General features: G+C 50.9%; 1 protein-coding gene across 1 annotated transcript; it reads left to right on the top strand.

Annotated features, from left to right (window-relative positions):
* Positions 1 to 1341: 1341 nt before the first annotated feature.
* Positions 1342 to 23503, top strand: PITX3 (paired like homeodomain 3). The gene is made up of 4 exons (XM_064662724.1): positions 1342 to 1615; positions 15895 to 16035; positions 20733 to 20938; positions 21943 to 23503. Exons 2-4 carry the CDS (start codon positions 15927 to 15929, stop codon positions 22504 to 22506), a joined length of 879 nt encoding a protein of 292 aa, XP_064518794.1. The 5' UTR covers positions 1342 to 1615; positions 15895 to 15926; the 3' UTR covers positions 22507 to 23503.
* The last annotated feature ends 1443 nt before the right edge of the window (positions 23504 to 24946 follow it).

The following is a 24946-nucleotide window of genomic DNA, read 5'->3' as shown; positions in this document are numbered from 1 at the left end:
ACGGTAATTTCTCCTAAGTGTGTCAACATTTTGATTCCTTTTAAACTCTCTGTGTTTCTACTGAATTAACATATTTGTGCATGTTTTTAAACTGTAATCCATAATGCCTGTGTCTACCTAACCTCTCTTTACTTGCTGTGCTGCTTTGTGTGTATTTGTCTTCCCATGCATATCTCTATGCCATGTTACGCATTTAGCAGGCTCCATAAATATGGCTGGTAAATCATCCAGGGTTAAAATTCACTTCTATTCTCACAACATTATTTCCTAATCTTTAAAATATGTCTGTCAGTGGAAGATCTTGATGGTGACCTTTGGCATCATAAATCGGAGAGCAGGTTGACATGGGAATGACCTCAAGAAAATCAGACTGTAGAATCATGCATCCAGCTCCCTAAGAGCCTGGCAGGGATAAGCCTCTCCCCTGGGCTCAGCATCCAGGGCAGGACGTAAAGACTAACCCCGGCTTCTACAAACTTTTCCCTGTAAGCAGTGGGAGCAGTGTAAGCATGCTTAGAGTGAAATGTGTGTGCAAACACATTCAAGACTTGCTGTAGCGGGAACAAGCACTTGGAGACATTCAGGGAGGGATCGCACCCTGTCCTCCTGCACCGAGATTTCGCCATGAACTTCAGTGGGAGCCCGGCTGGAGTCTAAGCTACAAGCAACATTTGGGGTGCAAATCAACAAGCAACATCGGCGGGCAGGAGGGCGGTGTTCCCCGCACGGCCGGCAGCCGCCGTGTCCGGTAGGAGCGGCACAGTATGGGCAGGGGAGCGCTTCTCGGTACCACCGAGAGCCGCAACAGTGCGTCCGGTAACTGGCCTGTGATTAAGCCTCCCCTGCAACTGCTGCTCCATCGTGCAGGGGAACGCTTCCAGCAGCCGACTGCGGACTTGGTTTCCCCCAGAAACCTCTGTCTGGCTGGTGGCTCTAACTGCAAAGCCCGAACAGGCTCGCCGCGCCGGTACTGAGCGGAGCGGATGCTCAGCACAGGGTACCGGTGGCCGAGCACTGAAGGAGGCACACGGTACCTGCGGCGACAGCAGCAGTGTATCAGTGTATCAGTGCTCACGCACATCTGTACCCGGCCCGTACAGCCCCGCGCGCGGGACCTGCCCCCGCACCCGCCCCGCCGCTCACCCTGCCCCGCTCCCCGGGACGGGGCGGGGCCACTGCGGGGAGGGCGGGGCCTACCGCCCGCCTCGGCCAGTTCGAGAGCCGGGCTGCGCCCGTATGCAAATGAGGCACAGGACGATTGGTCGGCGCGGGCCGGGGGCGGGGCCGGGGCGGGCGGTGCTGGACGGGGCGGGCGGCGGCGGGCGCGCAGCTGGAATGGGGCGGGCGGGAGCGGGGCGCCCGGTGCAGCTGGCGGGGGGCGCCGGCCGCCCGCCATAAAGTGAATGGCCAGGGTGAATGGGAGGCAGTCGGCCGGCGCCCTCCGCCTCCGCCCTCCCCGTGAGCAGCGGGCCGGCAGCGAGGCGCAGAGTGGCCGGGCAGCCGGGGGGATTTACTTTCTGACAGCGGCAGAGCAGCCCGGGCCGCGGGGCGGGGGTCAGCTTCACCCCTCTCTCAGGATTAAGGCCGCCCAGCCGAGCCCTCATCTGGAGCCGCTGTAAGTGCCTTTCCGTCCTCAGCCTTCTGGGCGGGCTTCTCCCCTTCTTTCTCCGTGAGCCCCTCCATGCTAGCCCGGCCGGCCGTAACCTTTTCGACGCTGGCACAGGGTAAGAGCATCCCCAGCGGGGCGGCTCGGCGTTCCCTGCCTGGCAGCACCGGGGCAGCCCCGCTCCCGCGCGGGGCCTGCCTTCCGTCGCCTCCCCGGGGGGAAAGGGGCGGCAGCCAGGTGCGAGCGGGCGGATCGTGCCCTGCCTTGCCGTCCAGAAGGGGTCCCGGGGCTGTGCGCGGTGCAACTGTCCCGCGTCGCTGCGGGGAGCGGTGCCTGCCCGACAGGGCGCGGCGATTCCACTGCTCTGTCCTTGTAGGGCCCGGCGGCCCCCCACTCGCCGCCGCCGGGTTGCCGCAGCCCCGGCCGTCCCCTCGAGGCCGTCGCAGGCCCCTTCCCAACAAGCGCAGCCGGAATCTCTTGCCGTTACTAAACTTAGTCATTTTCCACTCGGGCGAGCGGGGCAGGGGCTGTTTAAATTAGCCGGGGCTCGCTGTAAATAACGGCGCTGCGGGCTGCGGCTCAGCTGTCTTCAGGGTCCAGGAGAGAAGGGCGCGGGGAGCAGAGGCGGGGAGACGTCGCCGGGGAAAAGGAAGGCAGCCCGACGGCTTTTGGACAGTTGGATAAATGATATTTATGTAATGGGCTAGCTCCTGTTTACAGCAGAGCCGACCTCCCTGTAGCGCCGGGAAAAGGCGAGCCGGTCCCCGCGGACGGAGGGAACCTGCCCCGGGACGCCGCTGGCTGCGGCGCGCCGGCGGAGGGTGCCGGGGATCCGACCGGGAATAACAGACCTGGTCGGGCCGCGGGGGCGGGAGCGCCGACCCCCGCGGCGGCTCTGCCGGGGACATCGAGCCGCCCTGGCGGAGCGCGGCCGCCCGGCGCTGGGAGTCTGCGGGCAGAACCGGCGGTCGGACCTCTGGGCGTTTGCACGGGCTCTCCCGCCTCCCCGGCGCCGGGGACACGGTGCAAACTGGCGTCCCTCCGCCCCGCTGGTGCTTGCGGGCGCCCGACAGAGACCGATACCGTCCGCTCCCCCGGCTATTCCCCGCTCAACGAGTGCGGCTCCGGGAGAAGGGCCAGCCCGCCAGCTCGGCACCCCCTTGTCCTTTCCCCCGACCTCCTCCTCAGAGCGGGAGTAGGGAACGGGTTCGTCCCGCGGCCTCGGCTCTGGCGGAGGAGGGCGGCCGAGGCGGGGGCCGATGCCCGCGCGTCGCCGCAGCTGCTGGAGTGGGCTCGGCGAGGGGGGGTGCGGCGGGCCCGGTGCCGCCGAGCGGGACACACCTGTCGGCCCCTCACCCGGCGCCCCCGCGGCTGGACAGCTGAGGGGACGAGCGGGGAGGGGGCTGGATTCCCCCCTGGCAGCGCCAGGGCCTTGCGGAGGCTTTGGAGGGAGTTGCCGCAGCCCCTCCGTCCCTGCTGGGGTTGGGCAGCTCGAGGCAGCGGTCCCCCGACCGCTCTGCGCCCCTTTCCCGCCCGGCCCGGGGGGTTACCGGCTGCGGAGCTCGGCAACGCACGGGCGGCCACAGAGGAACACGCTGCTGCAGGACGCCGGTGCCCGGCAGAGCTCGGGGGGGTGAGCACCCGGCCTCCGCACCCGGCTGATGCTTCGAGCTGGCGGTGCAGGAATCAAAACTAGTCTGTCATCCACCTCCCCGTTCCTTCACCTGAGAGGGAGGCAGCTTCCCGACCGACGGGCCCACGATCTGTCCACTTTCTAAGTGGAGTCTAGGGCTGAAGGCAAAGAGAGGAATTTGTCGTCCCCCAGAAAAGCCTGTGGGTCTTCCACCCATGGCCTGTGACCTGGAGGATGCTAAAAGCAACTGCTCAGAACAATTTCGGGAGATGCTAAAAGCAACTGCTCAGAAAGGTGTCTTTCAGGAGAGTCACCTCTGTTACTGTCCCACCTTACAAAGACAGAGAAAGGATCACTTTTTTGGCGATGGGATCAGGGTCTCCCTGGCTCCCGGCACCACCTCCCAAGCCCCTCAGTCTGTCGGTGAGCTGAAGGGATGAGTGTTTGTGCAGGCTTTGATGGTGCCTTGCTGAGAGGGACAAAGAAGCCTGCGGGCTCCTGAGGGACTGTCAAAGCATGGTTGCTGCTTTCAGTCTCTGTAAATGTCTGCTGAAGTAGAGTAGGGTATTATTATTATTATTATTATTATTATTATTATTATTATTATTATTATTATTATTATTATTATTTTGTGTTAACAAATTGTTGCACCATGCCCAGTACTCCTTACAAGGAACCCTCACAAGGGAGATGTCTTTCCCTGACAGCCTGGCGAGGAGTCTGGGCGAGGGTGGTGGTTTTCCTGCTATTACTGTAATTACTGAGTTTGCCTGACCTGCAGCCCAGGTTCTCCCCATGAAAGCCCACCTATGTTCCTGAGTTGTCTCCTGTCCAAGACACTAGTTTAAGAAGCAATATCAGTCTCTGTCAGAGAAACTGTTGCAAGCCTCACTTAATATCTATTGCATTTCTATAAGGGCTTAATTCAGGCAATTAATAGATCCGCAAATTGTGATTGGATTGCAAAAGCATTGGTTAATGTACCCTACAGAGAGGTGGCAAAAAAGAATGGCATCTTCCCTCTGTCAGATGCTACCCAAAACCTTGAGACTGAGAGGTGAGGCTGACTTTGGAGACTGCCAAAAAGAAAAAGCCAGAAACCTGATCTAGGAGACCGCTCCGAAAGGAAGATGAGATGAGCTGGGGACATGAGGTCTGTCTCGTGACCTGGCACATGTGCCCTGGCTTTGGGGACAGGGGAGGTACCTGGGCTGGGAACGAAGTCCCAGATGGGGAGAACTGCTGGTTTCGTGCTATGTGCCCTGCATCAGGAAGGCAGCGGGATGAGACTGTGGGGCTATGAAGGGAGGAGGGTCAGAAACAGGAGGCTGTGGCATCGCTGAACAGGCTTATCTATTTCTCTGGCTGTTTAAAAATGGGAGATTGCTATTTACTTACGGCCTGATGGCAGAGGGGGCAAAGCTCTCTCTCTTGCTGTGGGCCACCGGGGCTGAAGGCATTAGGCTGTGCCCAGGCCGGGCATTTGCTGTTGACTGAGGAACAGCCTCCACCAGCTGGTGTTGAAGTTAGCACTGAGGCTGTAGGAAGAACCCTCTCTTGTCAACACCCAGCTGAAATGGGCTGGGGTTTCAGACAGCTGGAGAAAGAAGATTTCTGAGGCCAGTCCGCCACACTTCTCTTCTTCCCCTTTGTGTGCTGCTCCCCCTTGCCAGCACCCCTGCCCTCCTCCCACCTCACCTCTGAATATTAATGCCTCTGGCAGATTGGATAATAATGTGACTGGGAATTGAATGAAGCTGGTTATTAGCTCTGGGCTTCCTTGGGGCATTTAAGGGAGTCCACAGGCTGATCTTGGAAGCTTGGCAGCACAAGGGACCAAGGCCAGACTCAGCACAGAGGGGGTTGCTTCTGTGGGAAAGGTTTTGCTTGAAATCCTCATCTCCCTCTAACCCCAGAGGAGGACAGGTACTGCAGCCTAGCCAGAGCTACAAATTCCTGTGGGATGGTTAGCAGTGGATCCGTTAGTTTTCAGCAAAAATTAACTATTAAAAGTTGCTTTCAGGAAGGAACTAGTAGATCTATCTGGGCAGAAGCTGAGAAACATTTCTATTATGAGGCTTTGAAAAGAGATGGAGAATGTCAGAGTATTACCAAGCAGATTCAGGAAGGGGGCAATCCTCTGCATATGAACAGGAAATTTCCTGTTGATTGGCAGGGTACAGGTTCAAGCTCGTAGCGCTCGCTTCTGAAGAGCTGCACCGTATGATCTCTCTTCTCAGGAGCCTCCTAGCCTTTCCATAGGTGGATCTCTGGATGCTGTAGCATGAAGGGAAATATCTCTGTTGAGCAGAGGAGAAACTGAGCTCTGGCAAAATTAGTTGATCTGCCCTAGAAATACAGTCTCTGTTCCCAGACCCTCAATCTGAAGCTCTTTGCTATCTCCTAAACCGCAACTCCACCAGAAAATAAACATTTACACACTGTTGAATAGTGCAAAAGAAGAGGGAAACCAGAGCCGGGTTTGCAGAAACTGCTATTAATTTTGTCCATCTCACTTTTCAACTGTTCAAAATGTTCAGAGATTCATTAATAGGGCTGTAGCAGCTACTAGGGATCTCAGCTGATCCCCAGGTTGGGGAAGCTGGGTCCTGCCTGAACTAAATTAACCCCTCAAAATCACCATAAGAACTACTGTGATTAAGACACCGGTTTGTAAACCCCTATCAAACAAGTTCCACAATCCCAAATCTGAGAACCTAAGAAACTCTGGCGGGAGGATATAGTACATATGCCACTCATAGTCCTGGTTCTACAGGCTACTCTTTTTAAATAACTACATTTATTTGCTATGTGGGGAGCTTCAATTGTGTGGCATGGGCTGGAAGGCTCAGCACCTGCAAAAATTGAAAAAGTACAAAAATAGAAAAAAATTAACGACTGGAGAGTTTGTAGTTACTTTCACCTCTCTCCCTCCTCGTTCCTTCTTGCCATCAACCTCATCTAAAGCCGAAGCATCCTTCCCACCACCCATTGTCTCTTCTCCCCTTCCAGTGCTGCCATTTATGCAAGTCTAATTTTCTTTAGAAAAGCTGATTATAAATGACCATTGTGAAGCCTGAGGATTTAACTGTAAATCAAGTTGACCTGTCTGCATGTGGACATTTTTATTTACTCATTTTTTTGAAAAGCAAATAAACATAGAATCCCTCCCACATAAAGCAGCTCCCCACTTAGATTTGAACACACTTTAAAAGAAATCTCTTTTGTTTTAGCCATTTTTATTTCCTGTTTGTTTCTGAGCTTAGACTTGACAATGAAAACCACATGAAATTCCCTTTTTGTTCCATCAGATTTATTTTTGGTGCCACAATATCCCAACTTCCAGTTCTACAAGTTGGGATTTTTTTTGTTTGCATTTACTGCAAGGCTATTTTTTAAAGCAAATGTATGGAGGTTTTCTTTCAAAATAAAATAAGTAAGAATTTCTAGAGGACTGGATGTATCAGGATGATTTAAAAAAATTAGATCTTTATGGTAAATTAATTGAGCTGTTAAGGTCAGTATTGGTATGGATCCATAACCTAACCAGGGAGAAATATCAAAGTAGAATATACGCTTTTGTGTCCCATCTAAAAGGGTTTCACAGCTTAATATGTGGTGGGTAGTTTTTAATAACGGTGTTTAAAAACACAAGTGCCTGAGCTCAGATACGCCCCAGTCCCGGGCCAGGGTGGGAGGCTGGAAAGCCGTTCCCTCCAGTTCCTCCCTGCAGAAGTTGCTCTCAGGGTGACGGGGCTGGGCGGGCAGAGGCATTTCTTACTGTACGGCCCCGTTCCTGGAGCAGGCTGCCCCGTCGGAGGGAGGTGGTGTGACCCAGGCAGCAGCGTTTTGAGACGGCTCACATCCCTCTGCCCCGTCCCTTTTCTCTCTGAGCCGCTTTGATGGGATCGCCCGAGGGCCAGACTGGCTGAGTAATTAGGGCTCTGCAGCTTCCTCTCCTACCCGCCCAAACTGCTTACCTCCCAAGGCTCCGCATGGGATGTGGCCTCGAGCAGATGGAAAAACTAAGGATTTGGCGGGGGAACCGGGGAGGGGAGAAGGAAAAAAAAAATAAAAGGAGAAGCAGACTTTGTACACTGTCCTCAGGCAGCACACTGCATTTCAGGATCCCCAAAATCAAACATCTTGGTTTTGCTGCTTGCAATGTCTGTCGTGCCCGTGGATTTAGGGACACGGGACATTTCGCCACGGCCCCGGGTGGGGCACCTGGGCGAGAGGCTGCGGGAGAGGGGCTGCCAGCCCCCCCTGCTTGCCCACCCGCCCTTCCTCCTCTTCGCCCCCGATACCCACGATGTCACTGGTCGCTGCGGGTGCATGGCAGGAAAATCCGGCGATCCGCGGGCCCGATCCTGCCAGATCAGACCCCGCGCAAAACGCTGCAGGATCGGCCCCGACAGTGTTTGCTAATCGCCTTCCTCGGCCCCTTCAAACAGTGTCTGGGTAAACAGGCTGACCTTCGGGGCATGTTGCAAGGTCCATAAAGACGGAGTTTGTGGGGGAGCAAGCTCCAGCATCCCTCCCGGAGCCACCCGCCTCCCGCCCCAGCCCTACCAGCTGCAGTATCGCAAGGAAGAGGGGAGGAGGGATACTGCGGGCTGAGATCATCCGCTTGTTTTATTCACAGCGGCCTTCGTCCTGCAAGGGTCTTCCTGCCAGAGAGCTTTAAAAAAATTTAAATATAAATTGCTTGGGGGGAAAAAAAAGACAAATCATCAGGAAACTTTACAGTCAGACGCAGCAGACATCAGCTCCCTCCCGCGCTGTGGGTTTGCGCTGTGAGACAGCACATCCTTCGGAGAAAGCCAGACGTTTCTAGGCTCTTGTTGCCTTAACCAACAGAGCTGCTCTTTGGCCATGGTGGCTGGTGGGGACATCACGGCACTCCTGGCAGTCACCCCTTCTCCCTTGGCAGCTCTGAAACCTTCTGGGCTCTGACAGGTTGTATTAAAACAACAATCTAGCACCACCCCTCCAAAAAAAGCTTCTTTCTAGCTGCCGATTTTGCCAAGTTTTGTCATAGAACAAATGTTTATGATCAAGTTGAACTTCTCCAGAAAGGATTTCCAGCAGAACTGCTGATGGATGGCAGACACTGGCAGTTCTACAGTGCACCAAGATCAGCCAGCCATAAGGGTGTGACATGCTGATGGCAGGGGATCCTTCCTGACCTTCAACCCTCCCGCATCACCCACTTGATTAGGGGCTTTCTTAAGCATGTTTACTAATTGTGGGAATCATTTACATCTTCGATAAAATCTGAGTCATCCACTGCCCCCTCCATCTGCATACAAATCTACTGACAGCAGCTGGAGTCACAGAGCTCCAGTCCTTGATCTTGCTATCTGGGCCTCCCTAAAATGGGCCAACTTTACAGCCACAGACTCTGCCCAGCTTCTGCAAGCACAGCCCCCACAGGAATTGGGCCAGTTTCCTTTGACTGCCAGAATAATTAGTCAAATTCATGCAATCGCCCAAATAAATACAGCAACACATACCGATCTGCTGATGCCAGGCCCTGGTGGCCTTTGCTGCTGCATGAGCAGCGCGTGTCCGGCCCTGAGGTGCAGGCAGGCTGCCTGCGCCTCTCATCCCTGCCCGGGATCCTGGCTTGCAACTGTCTCATCTTGCTCCTGGCTCTGCAAGAGTCCCTTGTCTGCTGTGGCTATGCAACTATTTCTCATATGCAGACACGGGCAGATCCCTCAGTGGTGGCACGGGTTGCTTTGGAGCCAGCTTGATGGGGCTGCGGGAGTGGACAAGGGTAGGCAGAGATGAGTGGGGTTGGTGTGTTCAGGCCAGGCCAACACTTCAGCAGGTCCTTTGTTTTGGTTACAAGATTTTCACAGGTAGAATTTCTTACTGAAATCAGTCTATTTTCCCCCTTCCCTAAAACAAAGGGATTAATTTCCCTGAAGGACTTTTCTTACCCCGTAACTGCAGACCATGCCCTCACTCCCAGCACTCCTGCACTGTGGAGCCACACCGTGCCAGCAACTTTGTGCGATCAAAATTTGTTTGGGCAAAACTGAGTCTTTGCTGATTTATTTTGTTCCAGATGCCTAACAAACAAATAAGCCGTAACAAAGCGTAGCTTTATTAATATAGCTGCACAGTCTGTCAGAAAGAAAATCCTAGTCCTGGTTTAGAGAGCCGAGGTGCCAAAAGCCCCATAGAGGCTGAGTGTCCAAGGGACATTGGAAACCCAGCTGGACACAGCAAGACCTGCTGTACAGTGCTTACAAGAATGCAAGAATTATGAATGTTTAGTTTAGGGAAAAAAACTTTGCAGAAAGTATGGCAGGACTTTTTCTTCTGTGCTGGGATTAGAAATTAATTTTCAAATTTTATGCGCTATTTCAGAAACTATCTAGGTAGGCTAAGGGCAGCACTGAGGTCCACAGATACTGATGCAAGTAACTTGCCTTAAGCCAAGCCCAAGCATGTTGCCCTGCCTCTGCAGAACCCCATGCTTCAGCTCAGCAGGGTCTGCACCAGTCTGGGGGCCACAGACACACCCACTGGGGAGAATGATGCACCATGTACAGGGCATGGTGGCATCAGGGCACTTCCACGGCACAGGAGCACATTGTGGCCCATCAAATAAGCGAACGGGACACATTCCATTGTGGGCTTTTTTTGCTGTGGACATGGGTATGGAGCTGTCAATCCTTGGGACATTTCCATTGTGATAATCGTCCAGAATACAGGCAATCTATTAACTCTCTGCTGCCCAGAGCAAAAGTTTCAGCCGTCACCCTCCTCTGCAGCTGGAGGTTCCTGTCAAAGTGAAGGAAGTGAGTAGCTTGCTCTCACATTGCAGGCTGCCGCCAGCCCCTGGGGAAATGCATTAGGCAGTGTCCAGCAAGGCTGGGCATTTCCCTAACACCTCTTATCTGAGGATCTGAAAGCACTTAAAGGAATTTTGCTTCATTACCTTCACCGGCTCAGATATGCTCATTAACATGATTTCTGAGATGAAGGATAGAGTCCCAGAACAGTCAAGTAGTTTTACCTACATCATAAACCAAGTCAGCCGCAGCACCTTACCTTCCCACCTCACATTATTGGAAACTTCTCCAGAGAGCCATGCACGCAATGAGAAACAATCTGAACCCCCTTGTCAGAGAGCCAGCCTGTGCTGCCAGCTGTGGCTAGGAAGCCTGGCAGCAAGGGGCCGGGGCTGCTGCAGTTTGCATGGCACCATGCACTGCTGGCAGTGCTCTACAACCCACAATGTGGGGCAGGGCCAGGCAACTTTTCTGACAGTAAAGATACTAAGTGCCTCAGGGAGCTTTGCAAATTCCTGCTGATGGGAGGAATAAACCCCCCAAATCATGTTCCAGGCTTCAAAGCAGCACACACCACTATGAAACCAGTGCCAGAGCTCAGGGGTTAGTGCCCAGCTGCAAGGACTAAATTGAGAAATAAAGTTTATTATAACCTGTGACTCAGCCCTTGCTGGAGGTCAGTGATCCACTTCTGAGTGTGCACCCGAAAGCACTGCTCAGCCAGCCTGGGGCTGTGCACAGCCTGATGTTTTTGGAAGCAGGCAGCTTGGCTCTCCTGTCCCATAATGGCCCTGTGCTCTGGGTCACCAGTTGGCTGCTGCTGTTTATCTTGCAGTGATTAATGGTCATTCTCGGTTCCTGCTGCAATTCCATTAAGATTAGGGACTTAAAGCTACACTGAGATGTTTAGCAGTGGGTGACCCTGGTCTCCCCATAGTTGTATTTCTATAATCTTGAGGAAACAAAGATTAACTCCTGTCCCGCATCCCATACTTTTTGCTTTCTAGCAGCAGGGAAAGAGCCCTCTGCAGACAGTGCTGGTGTTGGCTGGCAAAAAGACTCTCAAGTTGCTGAGCAATTCATGTGCTGTGCAGGTGTAACACTTGAAATCCCAGCCTGCAGGCACTCTGATGATACCATTCCCTGAACAAACGCATGTATCCAGAGAACAAAACGCTCTTCCAGGCGGGAACAGGCACAGCCTCAGCCACTTCCTCTTTGACAGGGGGCAGAGGAAGAGGCAGAGGCTGTTTCACCTTAGCTCAGCCCCTCACGGGGTCCAAAGTACAGAGGCAGATCATCTTCCTGAAAATATGCAGTTAAACAGGGTCCCAAATATTTGTCTCTGCTAAAAGTAAGCCAGCACACAGGCAATGTGAGCATGGGAAGAGTGAAGCAATCAGCAATGCTCCATCAGGAACTGCAGATTCCCCCCAGCAGTTTGAATTCTGCGATTGATGGAGCAGGAAGAGACAGCTCTGACCCTAAGAATCTAGTGTAACATCATACCTTCACCTCAGGCAATGGAAGAAAGAAAGGACACTTCCCTCTAACTGATTGTGGAGTGCCTTTCAGCCTGAGGGATAACCCTGAACTCTTTGTGGAGATCAGTGATTCCAAACAGAGGATTCAGCTACCCTGGCCCTGTCTGGAGGTAGAGGCAGTGGAGGAAGCTCACGGGTCCACAGGGCTGTGCTGATCTGCTGGAGATAGGCCAGCTTAGGGCTTCCCTCCTACCCTTGGGTCACCAGTGGTCCTTGTGCTGCTGCCTAGGGATCTGAAGCATCAGGTCCCCGCTGAAGCACCCCTGCAAACCCATGGGAAGCCAATACAAGAGACAGCTTTTCCCTCCAGATCAACCTGCTGAAGCAGGTAGCCTGCTCCCCAATGGTAGTGCAGAGTGTCAAGCACACACGCTTGTCAGTCTGAAAGCAGCTCTCAACAGGCAACATCCACATCACAAAAGCTGTATAATTAGCCTTACCTGGCTTGAAGTTAGCCATTATGTTTCCTTCCTGCCCCCTCAAAAACAAAAACCAGCCAAACAAGCAAAGGCTTCTTTGCTACCAGGTGATGGAGCAGCATGATGCTGAGAACCAGTAGAGGGGTCACAGGGACCCTTGTTTCTTTTTTTGGGTAAACAAGGTTGCCCTCCTCATGTAGGAGTGCCCTCCTTCTCCCACCCCAATAGCCCTGGCTTGGGCAGCTGGGAACTGACACAGATATAGAAAGGAGGTGAATTTAAAAGGAGAAAAAGCCTCAAGCCAGAACTGCTCTCCTGCTCTCCACCATGCCTGTGGAGCAGGGATGGCAACTCCCTCTCTGGCTGGAGGGTCTTGCACAGGTGGCCTCAGCACCTTCATGTGGGCACCAAGGGGAGGATGCACACAGGCAGTGAATGGAAGGAGTGTTTGTTACGAGTTTGCGAACGTTTATCTCAGGAGCAGTAACATATGTCGATGGAAAGAGTTACAGGTGCTGGAGCAGGCTAGGAGTCATGGCTAGTTTTACGAAACTGAAACCTCTGAGCAAGCCTGGCTGCATGGTGCTGGTACAGGAGCTGTCCCTAAAGAAACTGTTCTTTTATGTTAAAAGAAAGTGAGATGAAGACTCAAATGGAGATGATAAGTTAGATTTTATCTAAAGATGTTTTTGAGGTGCCAATTTCAGTAACTCCTTGAGACCAGGCAAACAACTTAGTAGAAATGCCACAAAGGTTTGGCGTTGACTTTCTTAATGTCTCTGCCTAGAGTTAAATCTAGCCAATGTGGAAGAAAGCTCCTTTATTTGAATCCAAAAGGGCTGTATAATCTAGAATAATACCTACAGCCTTTTGTGTCAGTAGCATGAGGTTACCTTTGGGTAAATACATTGGTACCAAGCTCACGTGCTCTCCCCATCGCAGACTTTTCCTGCTGTTATAACCATGGTGAGCAGATCCTCCCCTCCCTTTGCTTTTGCTTCTCCATGACCTCCTCACAGCGAACTGAGAAGGCTTTCCTTGATGCCACCACATATGGCACATGCTATATGTTATGTAATTACAAATATACATACAACATCTCCTCTTTGAAATCTTCCTGGTTTTAAATTCAGTTCAGAAAGCAAACTTATGCTCAGCCACAAGTCCCAGTTTCATCTTGAATACTGGCCACACTTTAATACCAGTTTTAATCCAGGTGCCCACTGTATCTCTGAGGCAGGCCTAGCATGCTATGTTGCATCCAGCAGCTTGGATCAACCTTGCAACTGCTGCACTGGTGCAGTCAAGAATGGGACATGAATTTTCAGTAGCAGGACTGAGTCTCCCTGAGCACTGTACCTTGTGTTGTCTTTTACACCTATGGAACACGCTGTAAGATACCACTCCCTGTTCTTAATATTTTCACTCTAGTTCACACAGATGAAAGCAGTGCAAGATGTGCAAAAAAAAAGCATACAGGACCCTGCGCAGAAGGACACTGTCCTTGAGTCACAGCAAGACAGGAATCTGAATTCCTCCTTAAATCTGGTCCAGTACAGAGTCAAGCCCTAGAAGAGAGGAAATTGTGCTTGACAGATGCAATCATATGCAAATGGCTGTAGAAGAGGGGAAATTATCATCTACAAACATTGGGCAGAAATTCCATCTGCTGCAGCCTCAAGAAGGGCTCTTAATAAATTCTGAGACAGCAAAGTGACACACATCTTAATCAAGACTTAATCCATGGAATTAATTCACTGTGCGTTTCTGCATAATTCTGAGAGTAATGCTAAAAGCCATGGCAATATCAGCAGCAGATGGACTCCCCCTACTCCATGCAAAGGTATTAAAGAAAACACAGCCCCTGTCACATCACTTTGTGTACGTACACATGGCAAAAAGCAACAGGGCTGTGTCCTGCTGCTGCCAGCAGCTTAACACAGCCGGCAGACATCAAAGGTCAGGCTCACCACGAGGTGGAAATGGAAACCAGACGCCTGGCAAAGATGGAGCCCTGCCACTTCTCTCCCATAGGAGAGGAGAAGCCCAGAGCAAGGCAAAGGTCTGGGAAACAGCACCAGGGCCCTTCATTAGATGCTGCTTCCAGAGAGCAGTGACTGAGGCTGGTGTTGAGACAGATCCTCCAGTACCTGGGAAAGGCTGGGAGTGGAGACCAAGTGTAGGGGAGGGCAAGAAAAACTGCTAGGGGGTTTGTGAGTGAGATCAGTTGCAGAAGCGAGCCAGATAACCATTAGAAATGGCTCCCTGCCCTCTCACCGCAGTCTGGGAAGCACGCTGCAGGTATGGGGATCAGCCTTGCCAAGGGCCCTGGCGGCAGCCTTGCACAAATTGACAGGAGGCTTTAGACAGCTCTGAAAATACATTCTTAGTCACTGTCATCCATCTCCAAAGGAGGTGCAACAGCTATGTGATTAATCTCTTGTTTACATGTCTAAACACTAGCACAGTCCAGACTGCCTTCAGCACGCTCCCTCCCTGACCCGCATGGATTTGAGGGGCTGAGCAATCCTTCACCACCTAGAATCCAATCTTTACAACTGACCTCCGCATGCAGTTTGGAAGTCCCAAACACCTGGTCCAAACCTCCCTAAACTCAGGGGTCCCAGATCCTGGCACAGTGCATTGGCTGCTGTTATGTTTTAGAGGGAGTGGATCCCTAGTTGGGAAGGTGAGGTGTCAGCTGGGGGTGGCTGAAGCTTCAGAAGCTGCTGTGGTCCCCTCCAAGTGATCCAGCCTTCATAAACCATGCACTGGTGACAATGCAACATCCTGCATTTGCCAGGGTTATGATCCAAAACTCAAATTAAGGGCCAGCACAGGGCCAGCTCACCTTTCCAAGGGGATGTGGCCAGACTTGGAGCACTTACTGCTTCACATCTGCCTCTTCATGAGCATCCAGTGTGGTCCAGAACAAAGTGGTACTCTCAGCCGAGCTCCTCTGGGCAATACAGGTGGAGGGTGGAGGGGCCCCAAGGAAGCAAATGAGAGAATAATCATGAGAATAATTGATCTTGAGACAGAGAGGTGAGGAAAGAGGTGGCAGAGGAGTCACAGTGATTCCTGCAATTGTGTGGAGCAGCACTGCCAGCTTTCCAGTTGGAATGCTTTCATCTAGGGGAGATGCCTCACCAGTAAAGAACAGTCACTTGAGGGGACATGGGGAGCCTTCAGTCAGGATGACCTAAGGTTGGAAGTGAACTGCTTCTGCAGCCAGGATCACTAGTTCCCAGGCACCCAAGGGCATGTAATATGATTCCTGTGTTAATTCAGGTTCCAGAGGCCCTTATGTACCCCAAAGGAGTCCACTTACACTGCCTGGGTCCCTGCTTGTAGCAGTGGCTGTGCAGGCAGATGTGCCTTCCTATCAGTGCCAGGCACAGAAGTGCTTTTCTTTTGGGATGTGTGCCTGTAGTGCTCTCTGGGCAGCTTTAATTGGGCTTGACCAGCTTGTGGAGAAGCAAGATAGAAAGAGGGCAGGGAGGATGGGAGAGGTGGGATGACTGGGGAAGGTGCTAACAGCCCTTGGCTGGCCCAGAACCACTTCCTCAGATCTCCATTACACAGCATGCTCCCGGCGTTGCTATTTCAGTCTGAATGTCACCTATAAATTGGAGGCTCTTTCTCTGAAGGCTGCAAATAGAAGTGTCACTAGATGATCTTTGATTTATAGAGAAGCTCAGCAGAAAGCCAGGTATGTCCATTTTCCAGCCAGGAAACTCAAAGGGGTCCAAGGATCACACAGGGATCCTTTACTTTTCCCAGACCTTTCCTCAAGGGTTGGCAAGTCCCTGCTGGAGGGTGTGGGGAGAGGTCACACACATAGATTCATCTCCCTGATCACCCTGTGACTGCTGTTTTTCAGATTCCTCCTCCTCTACCACCCATCCCTGCCCCATGGATTTCAACCTTCTGGCAGACGCGGAGGCTCGCAGCCCAGCCTTGTCTCTCTCGGACTCTGGAACTCCTCAACACGAGCACAGCTGCAAAGGGCAGGACCACAGTGGTGAGTGCAAGGCTCAAGAGGCATGAAAGACCCTGACCTGTCATTTTGGGTTGATCTGGTTCACCAGTGGCTTGCAGGAACCAGCTGCAGGGCTCCCAGGGATACACGGAGCTTCCTGTTGTACCGGGAGCCAGCACAATGCTGTAGCAGCACGGCTGTCCCAGCAAGCAGGGAGAAGGCATAGGGGTGCATATGGCAATGACAGCCATCGGGAAGGCAAGAGCACCATTCCAGCCATGGAGTTGCCTGGCCCTGGCTGCAGGTAGCCACTGCTCACAGAGGGCACAGCCCATGGCAGGCAGGAGCCAGGCAAGCCAGGTCACAGTCCAAGCAAGATTTTATTGTATTTGCCTGAACAGTATCCCCAGAGCAGTAGAGTTCTCCCCACAATATAGGAAATCTTATCCAAGGCACAGAAGGCTACACCTAATTTTAAACTGCCTTTTTTTTTTTTAACTGTTTAAATTGTTTAGGTTTAAACTTTCAATGCTAAAGGTAAACCATGGGGTGAACTTCCCAGGTTCAGGCAATAAGAAAGAAGGGAAGCACTGTCTTGCTCCTGCTTTGGCTGAAAAAGCACACTCACCTGTGCCTCAGTGCAAGGCTCTGCAGCAGGCTGTTGCTCTCCCCAGGAGGTGCCTCTGACCATTCCCAAAGGCTGAACAAACCCCAAGTCTGCTGCATTCTTTATCAGGCTCTGAATAAGAAACATCACCATTCATACCTGTTCAGAAATCAGCTACCAAATGCTATGACTTCCCCTGGATTTTGCATCTATCCAGTCACTGCTCCATCCCTTGTCACTCTGGATGTGTCAGGACAATGCAAAGCTGCTCCTGCTAGTGCCAGCATGAGGGGAGGTGAGGGCTGGGGACAGCCTACTGCTCTTCGTGTAAAGCCTCCAGGCTCACCCATGTGCAAAAGCTAATGAGTATAATGATGCAGATTGACATTCCCCAGAGTAAGTATCATGAAGGGAGTTACAGTGGGATAACTATGGTCAGAGAATCCACCTGCCAAATTCCCCAATGCACTTGTACCTTAGTTGGGCACATCCCCAAGCTCAGTGGCTCCTCGTCAGCTGCTTTGGATGCATGACAGCGTCTCCATTCAAGTGGCCTTCCCAGTCATGCCCACCCTGGCATGCCACAGAACTGCCAATTTAGGCGCTGACTTTTTTTTCCATTAGGCATGAGCAGCTAATTCCAGCTATGACCACAGTCGTTTCATTGAGTGGGCGAACGTGCACAGGATTTATTCCACAGCCTATTCTGGGGTGACAATAAATGCTGGATGCCTGGCTACATCATTCCTCACTGTCTTAAATGGTTTAGAAATAAAATGGTTCTGGGAGGTGAGTGTTTGTCAACTCTACCTGCACGCTGAGGCTGGCAGCTTGTGCCTTTGCACCACAGGCTGATGGCAGCCACACACCAGCAGTGTCAGGCAGAGCAGAGCTGGCTACTGAGGGCTGCCCGGGACAGGACAGGGCTGCACTTCTGGCACTTCCTGAAGAGAGCAGCCTCCCTACTTCTCTTTGGCCCTGTTTCATTAATCCACAGAGTAAGAGATCCCGAGGAAGTGAACACAAACCTTGATTGTCTGAGCTCAGCTCTCAGGGATCTCAAGTGTTCTCTGATAGTATGGCACGGTTTGTGACACCCCCTTCTGTTGGTTTCATTAGGCAGCACAGGTAGGAGGAGAGCAAGGATGAGGAGCGAGGTGGGTAAAGAACTGCCCCACATTCCCCCATACTGTGCTTCTCAGCATGGATTCAGGGCACCCACATCCTTTTTGTGGGCTCCCTTCTTTCTCTGTATTGCCACATTGGTGACCCCCACTGCAATGTCAAATCTCTGCCCCATTTACAGAGAGCACTTCTTCCTTGCATAGAGAGAAAGCAGAAAAGATGACATTCCCTATAAGCAATGCTCAGAAAGAGCCACAGGTAGCAGGTATGGAAACAAAGAGGACAAGATGAACTTGTAACTGCAGGAATTTTTCCAGGCTCAAAGTCAGGATTCCTACTTCTCCTTAGACTTAACAAGATTTATGAAAAGCTCTACACCAGAAGATATTGAGAAGATGAATTGAATACCAAAGCAAGATACTTGGTGATCCTTTCCACCCAGATGCAGCCCGTAAGCCAGTGCTACCTTCATTCCCTCTCGGTATAGTTTCTTCCTGCGTGAAGAAGGGCAGTCCTGAGCAGGAGCTCTTGATTAGGGCACAGCCTCCTGCTTCACAGCAGCCCCTTTGGAAACAAACATTTGTCAGGGAGTGGTGAGAACATATCGCCTGTATGCATCAGGCTTCTAATTAACCCAGGCTCAGCAGATGAACAAACAAACCAGATGTTGTCAGTTCTTCTGTACTGAGCCATTCCTAATAACTAGCTCAGATGTGGTGGTATCACTCCCCTTTTAATGTTTTGGAGATGGATAATGCATGAATCTCCCTCTTCCAATACTAGTTTAGAGCATTCAGCTAGAGAAGTCAGATTTATATCCTTGTCAAGAACCACTATCAAAAAATTCACATTAAGAGCATGCTTCCAAGAGTCCTGCTGAACATGGGATCCCCACACAAAGATGCTCATGGAAATGAGAAGAGTACCACAAGACCACAGTAAGCTCTTTCGTTCCACTTTTCAGTTCCTATGGCTTTGTCTGTTTCAAGAGTGCACTGTGACAGTTCTTGTACAGATACACCCTGGATGGAAACACAAGCTGGTCCTGGCACTGGGGACAGGACATGGCACCTTCCTGCTTGGAAGAACCAGCTTACATCCTGCTGCTGTGAACAATGGCCATCTCGCTCTCCTTGCATTCACATTCCTGCTGGTGGATAGCATTTGATGTGCCACAGAAGGAGAGGTGGGTGGTGAGGAGCCTGTGGGGAACCCACATTGCTTCAGTCAGTGCAAGACATACCCACAGAAGCAAACCTCTGACCACACTCAGGCCTTCCTCTGCTGAGAGCAAGCACCCCTTCTGCAAATGCTCCTGTGACTCCCTTTGGAGAAAGGCAAGTACAAGGAGGGTTTTCCAGGAACAGCAGGAAGATTTCTGAATTAACAGGCTGTCACAGGAATGGGGTAGCAGCACCAGATTCCTGAGACAGGAGCATCTTCAAGGGCTGGGCTCCGTTAAAGCACCTGCTGTTAGAACAGCACTGCCCTGCAGCAGAGTCCTTTCTCTGTTGAGGCTTAGATGCTTTTAAGTTTCCCCCTTATGCCCCATAAAAGCTAAACAGAAAAGATGGAGCCTATTTTCCAGAGCATATCCATCTGACTTGAGGAACCCTTTTTCTCCTCTCTCAACTGTATTCCACACTACTGTTTTCTTGCCTCTCTGCTTTTCAAGGGAATGTACCAGATACCTTCATGCTCAGATTTTTCTGGACTTTGAATCCTTTTAAGCTTTCCACTCAAAGAATCACAATCAAACAAAAATCTGAATTTCAGCAGAGTGATGTCAGGATTTTTTAAAGGTTTTTCTTCTAAGTGGAACAGTTTGAGAGCTTATTTGCAATAATTTTTATTTAGTTTAGCTCTTTCCCACTGTAAAAGGACTCTCCTCCTGCTGAAGACCTGATTTTCAGTTGGAAATACTTCACCATCAGAAATTATTTGTTTTCACTGGAATAATTTTTTCCTGTGGTGACTCGTTGTGATTCTCAGCAGAATTAAACACAAGCTAAAGCTTTCTTCCAATCATAAAAAGAAAATGTCCCATTTGAGCACTTGGGCAATCTATGGAGGACAACTACAGGGAAGATGCTTATGTTTTCATTCTGCCCCTGTTTGCAGAGTACCAACAGCATCAGAAGGGGCTGTGGCACAGGGAAGCACCTGGCTGCCCACCTCCAACCACGGCAGCCCAAAGCTCAGCATTGAGACATTGTCTCAATGCCCAGGAAGAGGCTGAGCTGTGTGTTTCGGTTAGATACCAGTGTGAACGCTGGAAAGTTTTGAGATGTTCATTTAAGGGGCAACAAAATGAAAGACATTGCCTCTAGGAGAGGAGTCTCTGAGTGAAGAGACAGGCAGAGGCAGGAAGAAAGAGAGATGCTGAAGTACTTCGTGATCAGGTCTAAGAGAGGCCTTTTCCTACTTTTGAAAAATCAAAATATGTGCACCTAAGTAAGAAGGTAGAGGAGCGAGAAGGGAGGAAGGGTGAAAATTTGTGTTTCTCAGGTTTAGTTAATTGAACAGCCTCAACTTGCTATCATTGGCAATTTGCCTTTTCCCATCACTTGTCCACAGCAACACTGCTGTGCCATAAGCATCAATTTCTCTTCAGTTTTTCTAGAGGGCACCTTAGGCAGAGAGTTTTAAGCAGAGTAAGAACCTGCTAACCTGGGTAAGTTCTGCCGCTATCACCCATGTGATAGCGACAGATGAAAACCAGAGACTGGAAGTTTGGAAAATCTAAATCCAGTCACTTGGAAGATAATAACTATTATGGCAGTTAAATGATGGCAAGCTGTGCTGCATCAAGGGGCCATTGTTTTTGGTGCAGGGTGGATGCCTGCTCACAAGGACAAGGGAGGGAAATGGGACCGTAAGTGGTGGCTGAAGTGGATGGGGACCTCACTGAGCATGCACGGATTGCTCCAAGGATAGGCTCCCCAGCTGCATCCAAGCCCTCAAGTTAACTCAGGGGATCTCTCCCATTTTTCTGTTTCTCATACAGACACAGAGAAGTCCCAGCAAAACCAGACGGACGACTCCAACCCTGAAGACGGCTCGCTCAAGAAGAAGCAGCGGAGGCAGAGGACACACTTCACCAGCCAGCAGCTCCAAGAGCTGGAAGCCACTTTCCAGAGAAACCGTTACCCAGACATGAGCACCAGGGAGGAGATTGCAGTCTGGACCAACTTGACAGAGGCACGAGTCCGGGTAGGACTGCCGCTCTTCCACCTTCCTGGGCCTGAGTTTGTGGGGAAGAAGCTGGCTGTGCTACAAGGATGAAGCTGTCCCCAAATCAGGAAAGGAATTGGGAGCACTAGGAAATTTCCATTTTGGAAACACCTCACCAAACTCTACACTTGAGATTTGACACATTGAGCCACAAACATATCACCCCATGCTGGTTGTGCCTTCCCCACCCAAGGCCACCTTGCCATTACACAGGAAGATACAAAGCCCAGGTTCTGCCCCACAGAGCACCACCAGCTGGCTGCCTCGGCCTAGCAGACCCCTTCCTTGCAGTGCCATCATTCCCCAGCCCTAGCCTTGCTGGAGGGCACTCTCTGGGGTTCACAAACCACTGTCCAATCACAGGCATGGTATGGCATTGCTCCAGCTGGAATGAGAGCTTCTCCCTGCTACTAGAAATATGAGTTGGCAGCACCATGAATAGCCTTCCAGCAGCTTCCATGCTCTAGGAAGTTATATTGTATGAGCCCCTCCAACACTAACAGATTTTCCTGTTAGGAGACAGACTTACAATACCGCACCCTAAGCTGGTCCTGAAGTAAAGTAAAAACAAGAGAGGTTATTTCCTCCATTCAGCAGCTCTCAAGACACATCCCCCAAATACTTTGCTCCAAGTCACACAGCCCCAACCCCACCTCTTGGCTTTGGTCACTTGGAAATACAAGAAGTATTTCCCTCTCTTTTCCCCATATAAAAGGCATCTGTTTGTTGAGTGAGGTGGGTTTTATTCTGTGTGTTGTGAAATGGCGGTGGTTGGAATTTGATCTAGGTGGTGATTCTTGCTGGGAGATGACCCTGCAGCCCAGACATCTTACTGAAACTCTTTCCTGATGTTCAGCCTCCCAGCTCCCTGGGAACATCCCTGGCCCTTTGCTCTGGGTTTGCTGGGCAAAGAAACCAGGGCAAGGCCCCTTCCAAGGACAGCCCAGAGCGATTCCCATGCCCTCCTTCTCCATCTCTTGCAGGTCTGGTTCAAAAACCGCAGAGCTAAATGGAGGAAACGAGAGAGGAACCAACAGGCTGAACTGTGCAAGAACAGCTTCGGAGCCCAGTTCAATGGACTGATGCAGCCTTATGATGACGTGTATTCCAGCTATTCCTACAACAACTGGGCCACCAAGGGGCTCGCCACCAGCCCACTCTCAGCCAAGAGCTTTCCATTCTTCAACTCCATGAATGTCAGTCCCCTCTCCTCCCAGCCCATGTTCTCCCCACCCAGCTCCATCACCTCAATGACCATGCCTTCCTCCATGGTCCCTTCCGCAGTGACAGGAGTACCAGCCTCTAGCCTCAACAACCTGGGAAACATCAACAACCTGAACAGCCCGAGCCTCAACTCTGCTGTCTCATCCAGTGCCTGTCCTTACGCCTCAACAGCCAGCCCCTACATGTACAGGGACACATGCAACTCCAGCCTGGCCAGCCTGCGGCTGAAGGCCAAGCAGCACGCCAACTTCACCTACCCGGCAGTGCAGACGGCAGCTTCCAACCTGAGCCCTTGCCAATACGCTGTGGACAGGCCTGTATGAAGGGCTGCCCTCTGCCAACCAGGGACTTGACCTTAGCCTGACAAAAGGAGACCTTTAGCCCTACAACAGCGTACGTCCTGCAGAGAATGAGAGCGAACATGAGAGCGTAAGAGGGAGAGGGAGAGAGAGAGAGAGAAGTGAGCAGGCAGACAAACCTTTACAAAGATTTGTCTATCGTATGGTGAATTTTGACTGTCTTTCCCCTTCAAAACCCCTTCCCTTCTTGCCTACTAAAACTCCTCCTCCTCCATAAAGAAACCAAAACACTCTACTGGAAGCCCTAATGGAGAAACAGGAGCCCCAACATGCAGGGTGCCTGACCCATGGGCAGCAGAACCAAGTATGTTTCAATCTTCCCCTCCAAACTCCACAGGGGTGAGCCCCCCAAATCCTTGGAACAGCGTGGGCAGACACACTTCACCCCTGCAGGGCATAGCCAGAGACAGGACAATGTGGGTGGTGCCATTTGGTGCTTGGCTGACCCATTTTCTCTGCACATCTGCAAGACTTCAGTTAAAGATATCTTGCCCATTTATTTATCATAAGGACAATGAAGCCAGTAAGGAAGCCTTGTCTCAATTGATTGGCATCTCTCTTTATAATGCATATATACACATGGCCCTTCAGACTTGAAGTCTTTAGGAGCTGGGGGTTGTAAGAATATAAAATATGTGTCTGTATATATATCTTATATATATGCAAATACATATATAGAGATTAAAATATGCTTTTTTGTTTTGTATGTGAAATAACCTACAAAGTAGACCTTAAAACCAAAAACCCTGTAAAGGAAGCACATCCACTGAGGCAGTGTCCTGCCTGTCATGCTTTACTGCTTCAGTCATTTCCAGTCAGACACAAACACTGTTGCCAGTGTACATCCAAAACACCCCTTTTTGCAACCGTCAGCTCCTCCTTGCACATCTCCTTCCCTTCCCTTCTCCAAATCCCATTTCCAAAAGAGATAATAAAATAAAAGTTGGCACAATCCCTTTAAGCTTCTGCTTGTCTGGTTATTGAGAGCACAAACCTGCATCTGAAGATTTTTAAATCAAGTGCCATCAGCCTGGCAAGAGTGAGCATCTTTAGGAGCACTAGCATGAGGCAACCCAAGCTGGAACAGGGGCTGAGTTCTGGAGGAGCCAGTTTCATCCATTCAGTGGATGAAAGATATGCCCGACTATGCAGAGCAGAAGGCCAACTCCAGCACATGTTTCTCACTATCTCCTTTGGGAGCCAGTGGGGAAAAGTCAAGACTTAGTTTAGGTACTGATTTTTCAGTCTGAGGTTTTCTATGGAATTAACATTACTCCAGACCACTCTGATTTCTAAACAGGACAAACTTAGTCAGTACCCACACAAGGTAACTAGTATATGCCAGTGTGTGTGGCCAGTGGCTCTGCAGGCTGGCCTAGTTGTCTCAAGTTTCTCCTTCCCAGTGCTGCACTGAGATGATGTTGTGGTCTGTCTCTGCAGTCAAAGGTATTGCACCATGTAGGATCCAGACCAGGTGACAAACCACACGCCAGCTCTGGGCTGAGAGCACTTTGTACAGTGACCTAATGACTGATACAACCACATGAAAACCTTAAAATCTGCAGAAAACAGAGAAAGCAAATAACGAAGTAAGCAAGTTGGCAGCAGAGAGCTCTGGGAGAGGTCCCTTGTTTTTCAAATTCCAGCTGCCTTCCTGATGCAGCTGGGCCAGTACAGCCTTCCACATTCGGCTCCCTCCCCATGGGGCCAGGACATGGACATCATGCTCTCTGGTCCAGCACAAACACAGCAGGTTTTCTACATGTGTACTCCGAACCTCCTCCAAGACCTCTCTCTCCCACACAAGTCCCCAGTACCTTCACAGCTATGTCTTCTTAGTACTGCAAAGAAAGCAGGCCATTTTTAGCAGGGTCCTGCTTATTCTGAAGACCTGTTAGGCAGATAACTTTGTCACTGGATACTTCCCAATCTGCAAATTTAGCAAGTGCACATTCTCCTCCATCATCCAGGTCATTAGTGGAAATGCTGAGCAAAACCAGTCCTGGAACAGATGTCCCTGAACCTCACTCAACAGACCCCTTCCTTTTCAACAGTGACCTGTGGATACTTCTGGTTATAATTATTCAATAGGTTTTGTACCTACCCAATATCTCATCTAGATGGCAGCAAGAGCTCTTCTTCACCATGCCATTGCTCTGTCATAAAGGAAATTTGGATTATTTTGACCAGATTCCATTCTTGATGGGTCCATATACCTCCCATTCATCTCCACTGCTTACAAACAGTGAGATTATTTGTTCTAGCATTTTTGGGTGGTGATGGGGCTGGGATTTAACTATCAGCAGTCCCTGGATTTTGGTCTCAGTCCCTGTTTTGAAGAGGGGGTACAAAGCTTGCATTTTACTGTCTTTCCAAGCTTCAGTGTCTCTCAGGAGTTCTCATA

This window comes from Pseudopipra pipra, chromosome 8, assembly GCF_036250125.1.
Source record: "Pseudopipra pipra isolate bDixPip1 chromosome 8, bDixPip1.hap1, whole genome shotgun sequence".
Taxonomy (NCBI): domain Eukaryota; kingdom Metazoa; phylum Chordata; class Aves; order Passeriformes; family Pipridae; genus Pseudopipra; species Pseudopipra pipra.
Note: the sequence above shows the minus strand (reverse complement) of the source record. Positions and strands in the feature narration are given on the sequence as shown.